Source organism: Pinus tabuliformis, chromosome 6 (genome assembly GCF_031772625.1).
Source record: "Pinus tabuliformis cultivar Carrire ecotype Pingquan chromosome 6, CPIR1, whole genome shotgun sequence".
Lineage (NCBI taxonomy): Eukaryota > Viridiplantae > Streptophyta > Pinopsida > Pinales > Pinaceae > Pinus > Pinus tabuliformis.
The window spans coordinates 72,603,959-72,623,875 of NC_142292.1; the positions used below are offsets into that span (position 1 = coordinate 72,603,959).

General features: G+C 40.6%; 1 protein-coding gene across 3 annotated transcripts in view; it reads left to right on the forward strand.

Moving 5' to 3' along the window:
• The window catches only part of TAF15 (TBP-associated factor 15), a 106,531-nt gene that overhangs the window by 31,701 nt on the left and 54,913 nt on the right, over positions 1-19,917 (forward strand). For 2 of the 3 annotated variants that reach the window (XM_089413931.1, XM_089413927.1), the window contains 4 exons: positions 18,158-18,322; positions 18,450-18,814; positions 18,986-19,177; positions 19,317-19,400. In XM_089413931.1, the coding sequence (XP_089270057.1) occupies positions 18,203-18,322; positions 18,450-18,814; positions 18,986-19,177; positions 19,317-19,400 (761 nt within the window). In that variant the 5' untranslated portion in view covers positions 18,158-18,202. The remainder of the gene's footprint in view (positions 1-18,157; positions 18,323-18,449; positions 18,815-18,985; positions 19,178-19,316; positions 19,401-19,917) is intronic. The other variant, XM_089413935.1, reaches the window with a different exon arrangement.

Here is a 19,917-nt window from a genome sequence, read left to right on the forward strand (position 1 = left end):
GGCCCTACTATGCATGAGCTAAGGGGGTTTCGTTTGCAGAAAGAAATTCAATCCATTAATGAGTATTTGCAAGAGTTCAAGGACTCATGGGCAAGAACAGGGTGTACCATCATGTCAGATGGATGGACTGATCAAAGAAACCGTACCATCATAAACTTTCTTGTCTTCTGCCCACAGGGAACCATGTTTTTAAAATCAGTGGATGCATCTGATAAGGTAAAAGATGGCCACTTGTTGTTTCAGCTATTGGATCAGGTTGTTGAGGAGGTGGGGGTGGCTAATGTTGTTCAAATCATCACAGATAATGCCTCTAACTATGTTCTTGTTGGTAAACTGTTAGAGGAAAAATACAAGACCATCTTTTGGACCCCATGTGCTGTACATTGCATAGACCTCATGCTTGAGGATATTGGAAAATTAGATTGGGTCAAAAACACTATAGATCATGCCAAAAGCATAACAAAATTTATCTACAATCATACATTGGTTTTGAGCCTCATGAGGAAACACACTGGGGGCAAGGATATTATTAGGCCTGCCATCACTAGATTTGCTACACATTTTTTGACATTGCAATCTATGCTTTCCCAACATAGAAACTTGCAAAAGATGTTTTCCAGTGATGAATGGAATCAAAGCAATTCGTCTAACAAATCGGAAGGCAAAGAATTGAAAAGGAAAGTCTATGAAGAAACTTTTTGGAGAAAGGCAGCAGAGATTGTGAAGCTTGCTGAGCCACTAGTTAAGGTGTTGCGGTTGGTGGATGGGGAAAGGTTGGCTATGGGCTTCATTTATGAGGCTATGGATCAAGCAAAGGAGCAAATAAAGATGGTATACACGGATAGAGTGGCAAAGTATGGGCCCATTTGGGCAATCATTGATGAAAGATGGAACAATCAACTCCATCGCCCTATACATGCAGCTGGGTATTTTTTGAACCCACGGTATCATTATAAAGCTAAGGAGTCAGGAGCTTTGAGGGGGGAGGTCAAAGATGGACTGATTGATTGCATTGATCGCATGATCCCATTGGAGTCTGATTAGCTGGAGATACACCGACAAGCCAATATCTTCAGCAATGCATCAGGTACCTTTGGGAAGAACCTAGCAAATATTGCAAGAGAAGCAGATGAGCCAGGTAAACAAAAATTTCAATTTTCAAATTCTTAATAGTTTTACTTTTTTTTTTTTTTTAAAGTTTGTAAAATCGTTTATAATTTGAAAGTTAGATATAATTTGTAATTTTGTTGAGCTAACTCATTACACTCCTATGTTTTTTGTAGCACAATGGTGGGAGGCCTTTGGTGGCCATTGTCCTGAATTGCAAAGGTTTGCAATTCGCATTTTGAGTCAAACTTGCAGTGCATCTGGGTGTGAGCGCAATTGGTCTGTCTTTGAGAGGATTCACACAAAGAAGAGAAACGGTTAAATGATCTAGTTTATGTCCAATACAACCTTCGGCTCAGACGAAACCATTTGCTGAACAAAAGACCTGATTCAAATCCCATTGTGTTGGAAGACATTGATCCAACATCAGATTGGGTAGTGGAGAGTCGTCCAGCAGAGTTTGATCCTGATGAGGATCTTGATCTAGATTTAGATTTCGAGACATCAGTTGAACTTGAACATGCTGTTCAACTTTAGCCTGTTCAGTTGAATGCAGATCCCAATCCACCAGCGTCAGTCTCACAGCCAGCAAGGACTCCAGTTGTAGGTGCTTCCTCTGCTCAGCCACGACAGAAGCGCAGCCGCATATCTACTCTATCTCAGCGTGCATTTGCTGCAGTTGCACAACCTGCTAGTGGTACCACTTCTACAGTTGCAGTTGGAGATGATGATGATGAGGAGGAGCCATGGGGCCCCCTATCTGACTCTGACGATGATGATCCAGAGATTGATCGACATGATCTTGGCTCCTCTGATAGTAGCTACTAGGCAGTACTAAGTATTACTAGTACTGGAGTCTGGTCACCGTCACAGTTTAATTTGTTGTAGAGGCCATTTCTAGCCTCCTTGGTTATTTGTTTTTTGTTTTGAGTCTTTGATCATGTATGACAGTTGACTATGTATTGCCATTGGGTACCATTTTGATATAATGGATTGGTTCATGAGCCTACTTTGATCATATGTTGTCTTCCATCTATATTATAATGCTGTGTGTTTGGATTCTGGAAACATGAATGAAAATATTTAAAATTATGTTTAAAATCTTTAAAATTATGTTTTTTTATGAAAAAAAATAAATTTTTAATGTATTTTTTACAACGACCGAGTCATTGAAATTGAGCCGGCCGAGTCATTACCGTTTCGGAGTTGATCCTCGGTCGAGTCGGAGTCGGAGTCAGAGTTTTAAAACTATGAGATCAACTACATGGGTATAAGAAATATAAATGCATCAAGGTGGACCATATTCAATGTTAAAGGCATCAAAATACTTCACACTAGTGTTATCTTCAAATGTCTTACTAGCATATGATTATGCACAAGTTACCTCACTTATTAGGTGTATACAACCCTAAGGGGAGTAACAATTACTAGGCCAACCCTTTCAAATGATAGGTGCAAGTGATAGTTGTTCTAGCTTGGATTTACTTCATGAAAGGTGTCATAGTTTTATACTAGCTTGTGCAAACCATTGTCCATGAGTGCCTTTGTAGAGGAAGCACTTAGTTGCTTGAGTTACCTTCCCTTGCCTTTGTTTTTCCAAGCCCCCATATTTGCCTTTTTCTTTCTTGCTTTGATATGGCTTGTTTAACAAGATTTATTGATTTATCAAGTAATAATGATGATATAATCCCCCTTTAATGATGGGCAGTTTATTGCTTCATTGGGGTTGGGATGTTTACTAAGAGTTCCTTTTACTTTGATAGACATGATATGCATGGATACTCTCAGGGACAAGTGGCTATATAAGAGGGGGTAGAGCTCAAGCTACAATTGGCTTTTGCTTGTTTTACATTCTTTTGCATTTTGACATTTGGCTCATGCTTTTTCTTTTCTTACAGCCGCATCAATCTCAGGTATATTCGACCCCTTCTCATACAAAAAGGCTATCAGGTAACTAGTATGAGTGACTGACAACAACCGGTCAAAAGATGGGATAATGGACATCAGGGAATTGTGACAAGTGTTAGGTATGAATAACATGGAGTGCTACCACCAGTAGAGCCTCCTATTTGTGCCCCTCTTAGACAATGAAAGAAAGACCCTAAAGAAGGTCACACTGGACTAGGGACACGTGATAACTACTGGTGTGAAGTAAGGGAACAAGTACACAACCAATAGTGGTCCATACTAGAATGTCTCAAACATTAATGAAGGCACTTGAATGCAAAAATGTTAAATTACACCAAAATAGATGACTGAGCTACATCGGATGAGTAGGTTCGATCAATGAATGTGCTGATTAGCTGCAGGTAAGCAGCTGTTGGACTAAAATGTGGGAACTGCTCTCCAGGCAGCGCTCCTTTGCCTGCACATATAAGCTGATTCTTATAAAAAATACAAAGGTGTAACTTTAGTTACAAATTTTGCAGTTGGTTTGGAATCAGGGTGTTGCTAATTTCCTATCTAATCCGACTTTTTTTTCAAGGGCTTCGTTTAAACCCAATAGAAGCATTAGAACTGGCTGTGAAAGTTCAGGCACCATAATCAGCCTGCTTTTGCAGGCGAAACAGCCCCCGAGAATCAAAGCATAGAACATAAGTACCCCAGTTTGGTGAAGCTGGCATGACAACAGACATTATTCCATCAAAGTCACCTTGGCCTTGTACCTGGCGACAGCCACTGACTTGTTTCTTGGGTGGAATTGAACCTTGGTGGGTGGTTTGACATGCCACTATCTTTGCCACTGAACTATGAACCCATTGACAATAATCCAACTGTTTTTTTTTAAATACTTCCATTTCAGGCTTCTAGTACTTTTTCAATTAGTTGTGGGTTCAAAACTGGTTATTTAACTGCCATGATCAGTTCTGTCTAATTAAACAGATAAACACTACTGTTATGAGCCAACCTAGGTATGTAGAAAGTAAATTTTTGTAATTGACTACTTATGTATGGTGTGAATTAGCTAATCATTTGATACTTAATTATGATGTCAACAAATTAAGAGTAACATGTTACTCATGACGAGCATCAACTAATTATAACATGCATTAATATAATTGCCTACTCACTGTAGCTTCAAACAGCTAGTCATCTAACCAGAATCCCAAGGAATTAATTATTACACATTTAGATGCGACTCATTATGAACTGTAGTCAAGTATAACATGCATTTATGTAATTGATTTTGGAATTGCGACTTTAAATAGCTGCTCACCTAACTACAATCTCAATTAATTGTGCAGTTACAAGTCATTTATTTAGAGCTGTAGCTAGGGACAACCTAGATTTATGTAATTGATTAGAGTCTCATAATGCAGTAAACCCATAGATATTTGAAGTTTGAACAAAGAATACATATTTTCCTCTCTTTTATGATCCAAAAATTAAGGAAGATTGCCATCCACCTGGTTGATTGATATGATGGGAAATGCTGAACAGAGAAGATATATTGAATGTTACAGGTATCAGCTGGTCTTCCTGTATGCATTATCATTATGTTTTTAGCGTTTCTCTTTTTCTTCAGTGGTTTTTAGGTTCCATTATTTTGGTGGGGTTTTGACCTTCTATTATTTCAGTCACAATTTGTTATAGTTCCTTATCAATTTGGTACAATTTACAGTGTTTCTTTGAGGGCAAAACTCATTATTATTTTACCAGTGTTTTTAGGTCCTCAACTAAGAGTAGTCTATTTGTAATTTTCTTTCCTGCCTCTTTTTCTGCTTGCAAATATGCTTGATTTTTTTAGTGTTCCTCTTGTCTTTCCGTTCTACTTGCTCGTCTATGTAGTAGGTGCTTGGTTTACTACTTTAGTCATTACACTATTGAAGTCCACGTGCACTGCGCCTTTTTGTACCGAAGCTGTCATTAACAAAATCGCTTCTCACCTGTATCTATCTTCCTGTATGGTTTGACAGTTGACTTGTGTATCACATAATGTTCTTTAGTCAATAATATAAGGAATCTGACATATGAAGTACAACTATGTCTTTCTCACTCATGCAAGTTTGTTTGTTTGCCCCGGGGCAAAACTGTTAAATTTGGCAACTAGGGCCAAACTCTACCTTGGACAGCTCATATGATGGAGATGCTATTGTTATTGGATTCCTCTTTTCAAGAGGTGTAGGATTGATCTAAAGATCATCTCATTCTGACATGTATAAATGGAATTATGAATTTATTTCTTCTATGGACAAATTGTTAAGGTCGGCCAGCAATCTAATGTAGGCTTAGAAGCCCAAAAGTCATGTCTCTTCATCCTCAACGTTGCATATAAATAGAAGGAGCATCTACCTCATTTAGATATTCATCATCTCTCACACATCTTTTTCTCTCTTCATCTAATTGGGTCATACGAATTTCAGGGCAGCCTGTTCCTCTCCACACGTGCGAAAGTTTGACTGTGTTTTCTGATTTCTGTGTTGACCAAGTTGCAGGCAGCTTTGACCAGCGTTGACTGGGTATTGTTTGACTTTGTTTGACTGTGTTTTTTGGTGGGAATATCTCTGTTTGGGCAGACTGCATATTTGGACACAGAAATTGAGATTTTCTGGGCTGTTTAACCAACGTTGACTGCAGCAAGTTTGACCGCAGAGTTGATTGCATGTTGACCAACTTTGACTGAGAATTTCCAGAGTGTTTTGGGCTGATTTGGACTGTCCCTGAAAGCTGAGTTGACTGGGTTTGACCGAGCTGATTTGGAGGAACATTTCTGATGTTTTGACCAGCGTTTACTTTCTGGTTAGGGCATCCTGTTAACTGCTGTTTTGATAGTGTTTGGGTAAGAAAATTTTGTATGATGTACTCTCTCTCTCTGCTGAACTTTTGAAGAATAATAAGAAGATTTGATCAAAGGGTTTTCCCCACATTGTGGTTTTCCCCTAGCATTCGCCAATAATTGTGTCCTCTTGTCTTGGCTTGTCTTCTGCTTATTATTTATGTTCTATTTGCATTTACTATCATGTTATTGTGATTGATAATTTGGAAATTGATATTGGGCTAATAAGAAAAATTGAAGTAAATTGCTCTAAAGCATAGAAAATACCATTGTTATCTAAAATTAACATGGTATCAGAGTTGAGGTGAAAACAAAGCCCAAGGAAGAGTGATAAGAGCAATCACTGAGAAAAGCAATCACTGAGATTTGTTGGACAATGACAAGATTCAATGGCCTCTGCATCTTACTTCAAACATGACGACAAGCTCAATGATATGTCTGATTATCATGTATGGAAGATGTCTCTTGATTTGACTTTGGAAGAGCAGGATGTTATGGACTATGTGCAGGGAAAGATCACTGAACCTCCTTCAAATGCACTGGCTGCCGTTAAGACAAAGCACAAGAAAGATGAAGTCAAAGCTAAGAAGATCATCAGGGATTCTATTAATAAGCATTTGGTTGCATACATCTCTGATTTGAACACATCTAAGGAGATGTATGACAGATTGGTTGGCATGAAATGTTTCAATTGGAGAAGTTATTGCTGACAGGGAGCTCACTCTCATTGCTCTTGGAGGTCTCCCTCTTGAATGGCATGTGTTCAACACTACTATCCTAAAAAATGACAGGATTCCAGGTTTTGATGAATTGTTGACTATATGTACTCAGGAAGAGACAAGGATGTTGGAGAGAGACATGCCTTCAAATAGGAATGATCCTACTGCATTGTCCACTCATGCTAAAAAAAGATCAATGCAAGTTCAAAGAAGCAATGTCAAGGAAGACCGAGATTCAAAGATGGAAGAAAAGGTAGATGCTTTATTCGTAACAACTTTGGCCACTATTCTAGGGAGTGTCCTAATAGAAGGGATACACCTCGAGATGATGAAAACTACCACAACAATTTCAGGGGCAACAACAATCAAAGGAATGGTAGATTCAACAACAAAGGAAAAAGGAATGCTCCCGCTACTCAACATGGAAATAGTTGACCTCCCAAAAGATCAAGAAACTCCAGGTATGATGAATCTAATGTTGTAGATAACAAGAAAATATAATTTTATCTTATATCTGCCCTCTCTACTGCCTCTCCTCTGATACCTTGGGAAATTGGTTGATTGATGTGAAAATTCAGGAATCCCCGAATCACTAATGTAGAAACTGATATTACTTCTTGTACTTGTTAATTCACCAATTTATTTACTATGTTCTACTGTAAATATCGAAGCAAATACAATTGCAACGTTCACAAATTAAAATAATATGCGGAAATAAGAATCTGAGCAAGAAAGAAATAACACACAAGTGACACCGTTGTTTTTGGACCAATGTCCTCGGAAAAACCCGATGCGGGAAAACTGGTGCAACGACCTTGAGGGTTTTATTATTATGCACTAGTAATTTCTGAATACAACCTTTGGATGCCTTCTCGACAATCCAGTTACAGAGAATATCACTTACAAAGAGATTTGTGAGATTACCTCACACTATCATTGGAAGTCCTGCCTGATCCAACCCTGGAATGAACAACCCCTGGCTGCCTCTGCACAGTGTCTGTGTTAGCCCAACGTCACACTGTCTAGGATCTGCGTAACTCTTCCCGACTGATCGATTTGCCTCTGAGATTCTAACTTCTGCTCTCTTGGTCTCACACTCGACTTCCAGCTATAGGAATCAAACCCTCCAACAAATTTAAGACTCCATCAAGGCTTTTGCGCTGCCTCTGCGTCAACCTACGCTGCCTCTGCGTGGCCCTGCATCAGCCTCTTTTGGCTCTGTGTTGCCTCTCCTGGATCTCTCTCTCCCTCCTCTGCTGAGTATTCTCGGATCAGAAGAAAGCTCCAATCGGAACTATCCCTGCCCCTCACTGCAAAATCTCACTTCAAATTTCTCTTTGGCAGTTGTTCTGCTTCAAAAATCCGATCTTTTGAACTCTATTCGGTGTGTTCTCCAAGTGCCCCTCAAGCCTCGTCTTATATCTTTCTGTTGGACAACCAACAACCCAGATTAACTTCTAATCAATGGCGATCATTTTGGCATGATCCTCATCTCCTTTTAGAAGTTACACCCATAGTTTAGATTATTACCCATTAATTATTTTAATTTCCTAAGTTTAGACTTAGGGTCCTATTAAAAACAATTAATTATTTTAATAAAATTGTCTCCAAGTGGAATTTCCCAAAATAATTTCTGGGCATTGGAGAATGCATGTGTCTAAGCCTCCCTACTAAATTGAGACTTAGAGCACATTCGATGCTACCAGAAATCAACACTCCCTCGTAGCGAGGAATGTGCTCTAACAATGTAACTTGCTGAAGCATCACTCTGTTCTGTAACATTTCCTCCTGTGCTGCTGATGTCTGACATCCTATCCACCAACTACTGCGCAAATGCTACATCTGTATTGCTGCCGACTCTGCCACTGTCAATAATGCATCCGTACTGCAACTCCCTCTCAATTCTGCATTTGTGCTGCTGCTGGTATTGCCACTGCCAACTACATTTGCACTGCAACCTTCTCCAGCTGCTGCTGCTACTGCATCAACAACGGAAAAGCATCCAAATTACTGAACTGGTGTTTAGTATGATGTATCTTGTTGCTGGAGTCTGATTGCTGCTAGTCTCTACGTTGACCCTCTGAAGCCTCTGCGCTGCTGCTGACCTTTGCTCTATGCCATGTGCACTGCTGCTAACTCTGCTATGTGTTGCTCAGTCTCTGGCACTACTAGCCACTGCCACTGTTACTTCGACACTCCTTTGCACCAACTGATATTGGTCCAACCTGCTACTTCTGATCTGGGCTCCGTAGCAAGGAATTGATCCGAGAGGTGAGCTCCTCAAAGATCCTAACCATCTGTAGTTCTTTCAAACTACAGTACGAGATCACCCCACCTCTCCTCTGGAGGTATCTGGGCAATCATGGTGAAATATGATATACTCATATTGCGGCTGCTACTGCTCTGCGGCTGCTTTTGCACTGCTGCTGCAACTACTGCAATAATGAGTCTGATCTCCCTAGATCCAGAAGTACTAGCTTCCATAGGGCTGCCCCCTTTGGAACTAGACTCCCGTTGAGTCTCAATCTCCATATGGGAAATCTCTCTACTCCCTCCTGGAAACTCATACAGTCTTCCTGCACTGGAAAATGGACTGTGAAGCTCTGTGTTGGGAATCTCTTGGTTGAAACTGCACCAATAGACTGCAACTGGGCAATTCACACTACCTGTGTCACTGCAACTAGTTCTGCAACTATCTTCTGGAAACTGACTGCAACTAGCTATGCAACTGTCATTTGAATGACTAGCTGCGTCTGCTGACACTGTGATCCTCCTGCTACTGATTCTGTTGGGCTCCAGTAGCAAGGATACTAATCCATGTGAGAAATCTGCAACAACTAGATCTAATTTGCTGCTCTTCCATGGATCCTGCCCATCCGTGGTCATCTCTGCTAAAATGTCGAATTGCCTCCTTTCTCCTCTGTGCAACACTAGCCTAGCCTATGCACTCCCTGCTGGAGTTAGTAGATCTGCTCCTCTCTGCTGCTGCTCAACAATAGAGAAATCGAATTCCCTGGCTAGGAATTCTCTGAGGAAGAAATTCCCTCAACAGTGTCTCCCTTCTTCCTTCTGACGATTTTTTGCCCCAACAATTGCCTGTAGAAAAATTGCGTCACTCCAGGAACCCTTCTTTGCTGAATCTTTTGTTGCGTTGCTCCCTCTGCCGTTGACAAATCTCGATCGGGAAATCCTACCTCTCTGTCGATTCACTCAGAGAGAGATTTACCACGAAAATCTTTCCCTCCTGGCCTGACAACGCAAACTTCAAGGGATTCAAATTGCTACCTTTGCAGGAATTTTGAACTCCCTTCCTCCTTCAGTGTTGGGCTCTTCTGACACTATTCTCTTGTTTCACCTGTAGCTCTGATACCATGTGAAAATTCGAAAATCCCCAAATCACTACTGCAACAACTGATATTACTTCTCCTACTTGTTAATTCAACAAGTTATTTACTGTGTTCTACTATAAATATCGAAGCAAATACAACTGCAGCTTTCACAACTTAGAATAATATGCGGAAACAAGAATACGAGCAAGAAAGAAATAACACAAAGTGACACTGTTGTTTTTGGACCAATGTCCCGGAAAAACCCAATGTGGGAAAACCGGTGCAACAACTCTGAGGGTTTTATCATTATGCAGTAGTATTTTTTGAATACAACCTCTGGATGCCTTCCCGACAATCCAGTTACAAAGAATATCACTTACAGAGAGATTTGTGAGATTACCTCACACTGTCACTGGAAGTCCTGGCTGATCCAACCCTTGAATGAATCACCCCTGGATGCCTCTGCTCAGCAATGTCAACCCAACTTCACACTATCTAGGATCTGCGTCAATCTTCTCGGCTGATCGATTTGCTTATGAGATTCTAACTTCTGCTCTCTCGGTCTCACACCCCGACTTCTAGCTACAGAAATCAAACCCCCCAGCAAATTTCGGACTCCCTCAAGGCTTCAGCGCTGCCTCTGCAAGGCCCTGCAGCAACCTCTTTTGGCTCTGCGTTGCCTCTCCCAGATCTCTCTTTGCCTCTTCTGCTGAGTATTCCCGAATCAGGGGAAATCTCCAACCGGAACTATCCCTGCCCCTCATTGCAAAAGCTCACTTTGAATTTCTCTCCGGCAGCTACTCTACTTCAGAAATTCGATCTTTTGAACTCTATTCGGATTGTTCTCCAAGTGCCCCTCAAGCCTCTTCTTATATCTTTTTGTTGGACAACCAACGACCCAGATTAACTTCTAATCAGTGGCTTGTATTATTTTGGCTTGATCCCGTCTTCTTCTAGAAGTTACACCCACAATTTAGATTAATATCCATTAATTATTTCAATTTCCTAAGTTTAGACTTTGCTATCTCCGGGTGGAATTTCCCAAAATGATTTCTGGGTATTGGAGAATGCATGTGTCTAAACTTCCCTGCTAAATTTGAGACTTAGAGCACATTCGATGCCTACAATAAATCAACAATTGGTAGTGGTGCCTCAAGGCACTTCACTGGGTATAAGGAAGCTCTTTCAAATCTGATAGAAATGGATACAAATTTGGAAATCATTATTGGATACAATGCCATCTATCCCGTGAAAGGGGTTGGGAATGTTACTCTTCAATTAAATCAAGGTAGCACCATTCATCTACAAGTACTCTGTGTACTCGATCTAAAGAAGAACCTGGTATCCATCTCGACAATGGAGGACAAAGGATTCAAGGTGGCATTCATTGATGGAAAGGTACGTGTTTGGAAAAGAAATTTCGAGGAAGCATTTACTCTTAGATTCAGGGTTGATAGCCTATATCAAGTTGGAGAAAGTCCATTGGGAGCTATGTCTTGCAACACATCTTTTCAATTCGAATTATGGCACCGGAGGTTTGCTCATCTACATTTTAAGGCTCTACCCGATGCAAGGAAGATGGTGATAGGTATGCCTGAATTTAAAGTAGAACATGAAGGTGTTTGTCAGGGATGTGCCAAAGGAAAACATACAAGGGGACCATTCCCCTCAAGTGATAACAAGACTTTCGATATTTTGTAATTGGTTCATTCTGATCTATTTGGTATGTTGCCTATGACATCTTTGGGAGGATATTTATATTATGTTATCTTTGTGGATGACTTATCGCAAAGCTTGGATTTATTTTTTGAAGAAAAAGGACGAAGTGTTCACATGGTTCTGCTCTTTCAAAGCCTTGGTCGAATATCAAATAGGGAAAAAGATCAAAATATTGAGGATTGATAATGGAACCATATATGAATCAAATGAGTTCAATGACTATTGTAAAGAAGCTGGCATTAAGAGGGAGAATACTACTGCATATACTCCTGAGCAAAATGGTGTTGCCGAAAGGAAGAATCGTTCCATTATAGAAGCCACTCATGTCATGTTACATGATGAAAGCCTTCTGAAATTCCTACGGGGAGAAGCTGCCAACACTGCAATGTACGTTCAAAACAGATGTCCTCATCTAGCGTTGGACTCCAAAACTCTCGAAGAAGTTTTCATTGGTAAGAAACCTGATGTTTCTCACTTTAGAATTTTTGGTAGCCTCGTGTATTTTCATGTGTCGAAAGAAAAGAGAAGCAAATTGGATGCATCTAGGAAGAAGGGAACATTTGTGGGCTACAATGAAACTTCTAAGGCATATACAATCTATGTGCCTGCTTAGAGAGAAGTAGAAATAAGTCATGATGTCACCTTCGATGAAGATGCTGCCCTTGGGAAGATTAGGAACCTTCCTATTCCAAGGAAGGACAAAGAAGCAAATATAGGAAACCAGGGAGAACCGCAGGATGAGCTGATGCCCGATGTTGAAGGACCAATGGATCCCATTGATCCACCTCCTCATGAGCCCTCCTCCTAAGAAAGGAGACCCTCATGGCTTAGGGAATCTCTCGAAGATGCTGAGAGACATATTGCACCAAGGGGAACTTTTCGCGAAAGTAAGAAGCCGAATAGGTACCAAGGGTACTTAACTGCCATGAGCACCATCATTCAAATTGAGCCTTGCACATTCGAAGAAGCTATGAAGCACCAATTTTGGAAGGATGCTATGAACGAAGAGTATGAGTCGATTATGAAGAATGATGTCTGAGATGTTGTCCCTAGACCCAAGGACAAATCTGTTGTCACCTCGAAATGGCTCCATAAGATCAAGCATGGAGTTGATGGAAGTGCTGAGAAGTTCAAGGCTAGGTTTGTTGCTCGAGGCTTCTCTCACAAAGAAGGTGTGGACTATGATGAAATATTTGCACTTGTTGCCCGATATACCACCATCCCTTCGATTATAGCCCTTGCTGCCTCGCAAGGATGGAACCTTCACCAGATGGATGTCAAAACTGCCTTCTTGCATGGTTCAATTAAGGAGGAAGTCTATGTAGAACAACCGGAGGGGTTCGAAGTCCAAGATCGTGAGTCACATGTATGCAGGTTGAAGAAAGCACTCTATGGGTTGAAGCAAGCTCCCCGGGCTTGGTATGAGATGATCGACAACTACCTGATAAAGTTGGGCTTTACAAGAAGTGAAGTTGATCCAAACCTTTACTTTAACGTTGAAAATGATAGACTTCTCATCTTGGTACTTTATGTGGACGAGCTCTTTCTAATTGGTGCAAACCCTCATTCATCAATGCAAGATGGAGTTTGCTTCTGAATTCGAGATGAAGGACCTAGGACTGATGCATTATTTCCTAGGGTTGGAGGTCTGGCAAAAGCCAGGTGAGATTTTCCTTTCTCAAGGAAAATACATTGTGAAGCTACTTGAAAGATTTGCGATGGTGGATTGTAAGTCAGTGATTACTCCGATGCAATGTTGCACGAAGCGGGGGCGAAGCGGAAACGTTTTTTGGAAGCGGGGACGCGGAAGCGTCATTTTCCAAATTTTCTAGGAAGCGAAGCGTCTGCGGAAGCGTTTGCTATATATATATATATTTTTTTGCATTTATACTCAAAACAAACATCCCAAATAGAAATTAATTGTAGAAGACATGAAAACATGCATATTTTTTCATAAATCAAGATAGATATAACATCCATTGTACATTAATGATTAATTATTCGAGCATCAACCATTTAGATGCATCGACCATCTAGAATCTAGATTCTTCTCCTCTTGTCTAGCCTTTGCCTCTACCTCGATTGTCTAGGGATATTAGTCAACATTGCCCAATTTTGATCTTAAAATATGGTAGAAAAAGCTTAACATGCTTGATCGATGATTTTGATTTGATTGAAAGGTAATTTTTTGCTAAGGGCGTGCTGCGTGACAAAGGAGTTCAACAATTAACACCACCAACACTAGGGTACATATAGGGCTTGGTGCTCTTGATTAAATGCTAACCGCATACCTTCATACTTGATATAATCTAATGAAATGCCACAATACCATTGATCCTGAATTCTTGAAAATTGTTAAGTCTGCTGAATTTTGAATAGGATATCAAATTCTATTTTCTCCATATGAAGTCCAATGAGGCTGGAACCACTCTCAAACATCCTGAGTCATTTCATGGTAATGTTAAAAATTTAAGTAAAAGGATGAAAATGAAAAATAAAGGAGAATGTCACTTTTACTTTAAGAATTTAACATTACCATGAGGGAGCATCTGCTATATTTATATTTCTTTTTGCCTTCATTCATCACCCTAACCCATGGTGGACCCACCCCCAACAAGCAAACTCACCTAAAATTAAAAAAAAAATTGAAAAAAAAAACGATTTTCTAAACGCTTTTCCAGAAGCGCACGCTTCCTCCTCCGAAGCGCCACGCTTCCGACACTCGAAGCGCGCTTCCGTACCACGCTTCCGAATTTCCAGGAAGCGACAAAAAATTCAGAAGCGCTTCCGGCCAAGCTTCCTAGGCACTTCTGTACGGGACGCGCTTCGAGGCTTGGAACCGTGGGGGGGGGGGCGCTTCGTGCAACATTGCTCCGATAGAACTTAACTTCGAGAAGTTATGCAAAAGTGCTGTTGGGTCCAATTTGGGAAATCCATTTGAGTATCGTCAACTCGTGGGGCCCTTGATGTTCTTGGTGAACTCTCGTCCGGACATATGCTTTGCAGTAAATACGCTAAGTCAATATATGGTCGAGCCTCATCACATACATTGGATTGCTGCCAAGAATCTTCTGAGATATCTACGGGGCACAATCACCTATGGACTAAGATACACTGTCGGGAATGTGAGGCTCCATGGTTATTCTGATGCTGACTGGGCTGGCAATGTGGCGGATCGGAAGAGCACATCAGGATGTTGCTTCTCACTAGGTTTTGGTTAGATATCCTGGATGAGCAGGAAGAAGAAATTGGTTGCTTAGAGCTTTCCGAGGCTGAATATATTGCTTCTAGTGTGGCCTCTTGTGAAGCTGTTTGGTTGAGGATGCTCTTTAGTGAACTGTGTGGACATGTGTTGGATACCACTGTGAGTTTCTGCGACAACCAAAGTGGGATTCGTCTCTTTGAGAAGCCTTTGTTTCATGACCGCTCCAAGCATATTGATACCAGGTATCACTTTATCCGAGATATGGTACAACGGGGAGCAATAAGGCTCCATCACATTGGGACTAATGATCAGGTCGCAGATACTCTTACGAAGCCCCTGGGGAAGGTCAAATTCTTAACCTTTCGTGAACGACCTGGAGTCGTGGAGAGACCTCTTATGAGGGTCCCATTTGAGTTGGATATTGAGCTCTGGGAGCTTTGGGGGGCTTGGAGTATTTGGAGCAATGAGCGACCATAGGGTGAGTGGTTCACCTTCCCCTAGTGGTGCGCTGTGTACAAAGTTAGTGGTTCACATTCCCCTGTGATATCCCATGATGGTTGATATATGCACAGGATGAGTGGTTCACCTTCTCCAATGGCATATGAGCAGGATGAGTGGTTCACCTTCTCCTGCCGATACATCCTACCCATGTAGTCCGGGACTCATGAGAAGTACCTCTCATCTGGCCAATGAGTAGGGAAATGAGGATAGGGACCTTAGTACTACCGATAGATGCATTGTGTACTACCGTACTCCGTATGCTAGGATGTTTGATATTGATCTGGGATCAATGGAGACTAACTTCGGGTCAGTGGAAAGTGGTATGATACACCCTTGATTATTTATTCTACATTATTTCTTCATGGTTCAGTATAGCAGAGTAGAGTAGAGCAGGGATGATAGGGATGGTACAGGTTGTTAGATAGTTTGGTAGGTGGAGTTCTCCCTAGTTGAGAGGGAGTGTTAAATTTGGCAACTAGGGCCAAACTCCACCTTGGACAGCTCATATGATGGAGATGATATTTTATTGGATTCCTCTTTTCGAGAGGTGTAGGATTGATCTAAAGATCATTTCATTCTGACATGTATAAATGGAATTATGACTTTATTTCTTCTATGGGCAAATTGTTAAGGTCAGCGAACAATCTAATGTAGGCTTAGAAGCCCAAAAGTCATGTATCTTCACCTTCAATGTTGCATATAAATAGGACCATCTACCTCATTTGGACATTCATCATCTCTCACACATCTTTCTCTCTCTTCATCTGATTGGGTCGTACGAATTTTAGGGCAGCCTGTACTTCTCCACACGTGTGAAAGTTTGACTGGGTTTTCTGATTTCTGCGTTGACCAAGTTGCAGCCAGCTTTGACCAGTGTTGACTGGTTAGTGTTTGACTTTGTTTGACTGCATTTTTGTGTGGGAATATCTCTGTTTGGGCAGGCCGCATATTTGGACATAGAAACCGAGATTTTCTGGGCTGTTTGACCAGCGTTGACTGAAGCAAGTTTGACTGCAGAGTTGACTATGTGTTGACTGACTTTGACCGATAATTTCCAGACTGTTTTGGGCTGATTTGGACTGTCCCTGAAGGCCGAGTTGATTGGGTTTGACCGAGCTGATTTGGAGGAAGATTTCTGCTGGTTTGACCAGCGTTGACTTTCTGGTTAGGGCATCCTGTTGACTGCTGTTTTGCTGGACTGTTTTGACAATGTTTGGGCAAGGAAATTTTGTATGATGTACTCTCTCTATCTGCTGAACTTTTGAAGAATAATAAGAAGATTTGATCAGTGTTGTAGGAAGCGCCCCCCCCGGATCCTAGGCCGGAATCGCGTCCTGTACGGAAGCATTCCGGAAGCGCCAAAGGAAGCGCGATTCCGTTTTTCCCGAAGCGCGATTCCGCATTTTTTGAGCGATTCCTGGTTTTTGAGAAGCAAAATCATTACCTACAGCTTCATCTAATATTTGCTAGGCATTTCATTGTCAGAAATAAACGGTTGAACGCCGCGTAGAGTCCCTCGAGGCAAGTTACAATATGATTATTTGAAATGCTTACCTAACACGTTATCCAGAAACGAACGAGAGAGGTTGAGCCCCGTCTCAGCGATGAGATCATTCACAGAAAAAAATAATTAAAATCCCAACACTTGCGTCGAAAGTCACTCTGCTTTCATTTGTAACAATGACGAGTGATGATAGGAGAGGAGGCCATAAGAAAGAGCGGCATAACAGGTTACCGGTTGTTTTAAATTGAAAAATACAGCAGTGTGCTAATTTCGTCGTTACCTACGTATAGAATAAGATATCTGTTTATTAAATCAATTGAATATATACTTGCAACTTGCGAGGAAGATGTTCAGTAAGTACCGTCTATTGCGATCCACATGATATTAAATATGATGTAATGTTGCTCATCACCAATCTGTCTGGTGGCATTTAAACAGATAGAACTTAACTGTCCTCAATATGCTGATTATTACTATCGGATCTTGAGAAAATGCGTCCAAAAAAACATGTCACTGTTGTAAGATATTATGGTGAGTGAATAATCATGTTGCGCAAAGGGCGTGCAAGGAAATCAAGAAGTGCCAAAGAGCAAAAGACAGGGCCAGGGGATTCTGATGCTTACTGCATTTACGTTGGTCGGTTTTCATGATGTATGTTTGTAATAGCTAGAATATAGATGATTGTTGTACATACTAGTAACTACAATGGAATCATGGATGCCATATCTATCTTGATTTATGCAAAAATATGCATGTTTTCATGTCTTCTACAATTAATTTGGTATTTGGGATGTTTGTTTTGAGTATAAATGCAAAAAAATATAAAAAAATATATATATATAGCAGACGCTTCCGCGGACGCTTTGCTTCCTAGATTTTTGGAAAATGACGCTTCCGCGCTCCGCGCTTCCGCTTCGCTCCCGCTTCGTGCAACATTGGATTTGATCGAAAGGTTTTCCCCACATTGGGGTTTTTCCCTGGCATCTGCCAATTATTGTGTCCTTTTGTCTTGGCTTGTCTTCTGCTTATTTATGTTTTATCTGCATTTACTATCATGTTAATGTGATTGCTAATCTGGAAATTGATATTGGGCTAATAAGAAAAATTGAAGTAAATTGCTCTAAAACATAGAACATGCCATTGTTATCGAAAATTAACAAAAACTGACTGAAGTTTCATGTGACATGTGAATAAACTTTCCTTTGACACATGTTATAATTATTATTCCAGTTTTTGTGGATTCTGCGTTTTTTATCTGAACAGGCTTCTCATTTCACACTTGATGGCTGAATACAGGAAAAGTGCTCTGAATGTTAATGAATATAAAGAAAGATTGTTGACATGATGGGTTATGTTGGAGCAGCAGCTCCATTAACAACTTCAATATATGTCTGCAACCTGCCTTCTGGAACTGATGAAACTCTGCTTGCAAACCATTTTGGAACAATAGGTTTATTGAAGGTAGTTGACTTCGTTTTGATGAATATACACTTATTTCTGTATATGATTCTTTTTTGGGCTTTCTTTTGCTATGTTCGTGTGATTGATTTTGTTGAATCCTTGATTAGTATCTATTTTAATCTTGCAGAAAGACAAAAGAACAGGTCGTCCAAAGATCTGGATATATAGAGATAAAGTTTCCAATGAACCTAAGGGAGATGCAATGATTACTTACGAAGATCCACATGCGGCAGCTGCTGCAGTGGAATGGTTTAATAATACAGATTTTCATGGAAGCACTATCGGCGTTTTCATTGCAGAAAGCAAAAATAAAGAAACAGCAGAGCAACCATTAAACACTGTTGTAGATCCACAACTGGAAGGTAATCTTGGCGGTTCAGGGGATGATATGAGCGAAAATTGGAGTGGAGGAGGAGGAAGAGGGAGAGGCCGGGGTGATACTGCTGGAAAAGCATGGCAACAAGAAGGAGACTGGCTTTGTCCAAATTCAAGGTCTGTGATGTGACATTGGTGAGCAGCTAATTCTGGCACTTTGATCCTCATTTGCATTGGTTTTGTATCAGACTGTAATTTTCTTTATAAGCTGAAGGTTTGTTTTTCATGGAGTTAACCCATGTCTTAGGGAACAAAGAAATTTGGTTTTCATTCTAATATCTTGCACAGCAGCTGTTCCAATGTCAACTTTGCATTTCGTGGAGTTTGTAACCGCTGTGGAACTGCACGACCTGCTGGTAGCTCTGGTGGTGGTGGTGGTGGTGGCCGTGGCAGGGGACGAGGTACCAATGATCCTGGGAGGGGACGAGGAGTAGGTGGTCCTCCTGGACTTTTTGGCCCCAATGATTGGTCCTGCCCAATGTAAGTCACTGTGATATAAAAAATATCTCAATGTCATTTTGTGAATAAAATCGTCTTATAGTTGACAAGTATTATTGCCTATGCTTCTTAATTGTCTGGCTTTGTAAGCTGAAATTTGTAGTTCATTCTGTTGTATCAGGTGTGGTAATATTAACTGGGCTAAGAGAACTAAGTGCAATGTCTGCAACACTAATAAACCTGGTCACAATGAAGGTGGAGTCAGGTAGGTTGAGAATACCCGAGACTCAAATTTGACATGAATGGAGTTGAATGCAAAATTGTGAAAAATCATGATCTGTTACTATGTGCTGAAATTAATTCTGATCTCAGTTATGCCACATCTCATAATATGTTAAGAATGTCTGCAACACTAATAAACCTGGTCACAATGAAGGTGTAGTAATCTAGGTTGAGAATACCTGTGTGGCCAGCTGAAATATCATGTGCTATTACCATACGCTGAAACTAATGCTTAACTCAGTTATGTCACGACTCACATCCTATGTTGCAGGAGTTTCTGGTATGTGGGTACTTCTGGGACGGGGAACAAGTATCTGGCATGGCTAGAAGCTTTGCCCAAATTTACAGGAATGTCAAGTTGGGAGCGACAATAATATAATATATTAAAATTTAATATATATTAAAAATAAAAATAAAATAATTAATTTATTTCCATCCAAAACTTGCCAATCAATTCCATCTTGCAAAGAAATATGTAAAAAATTGAACTTTGAAACACT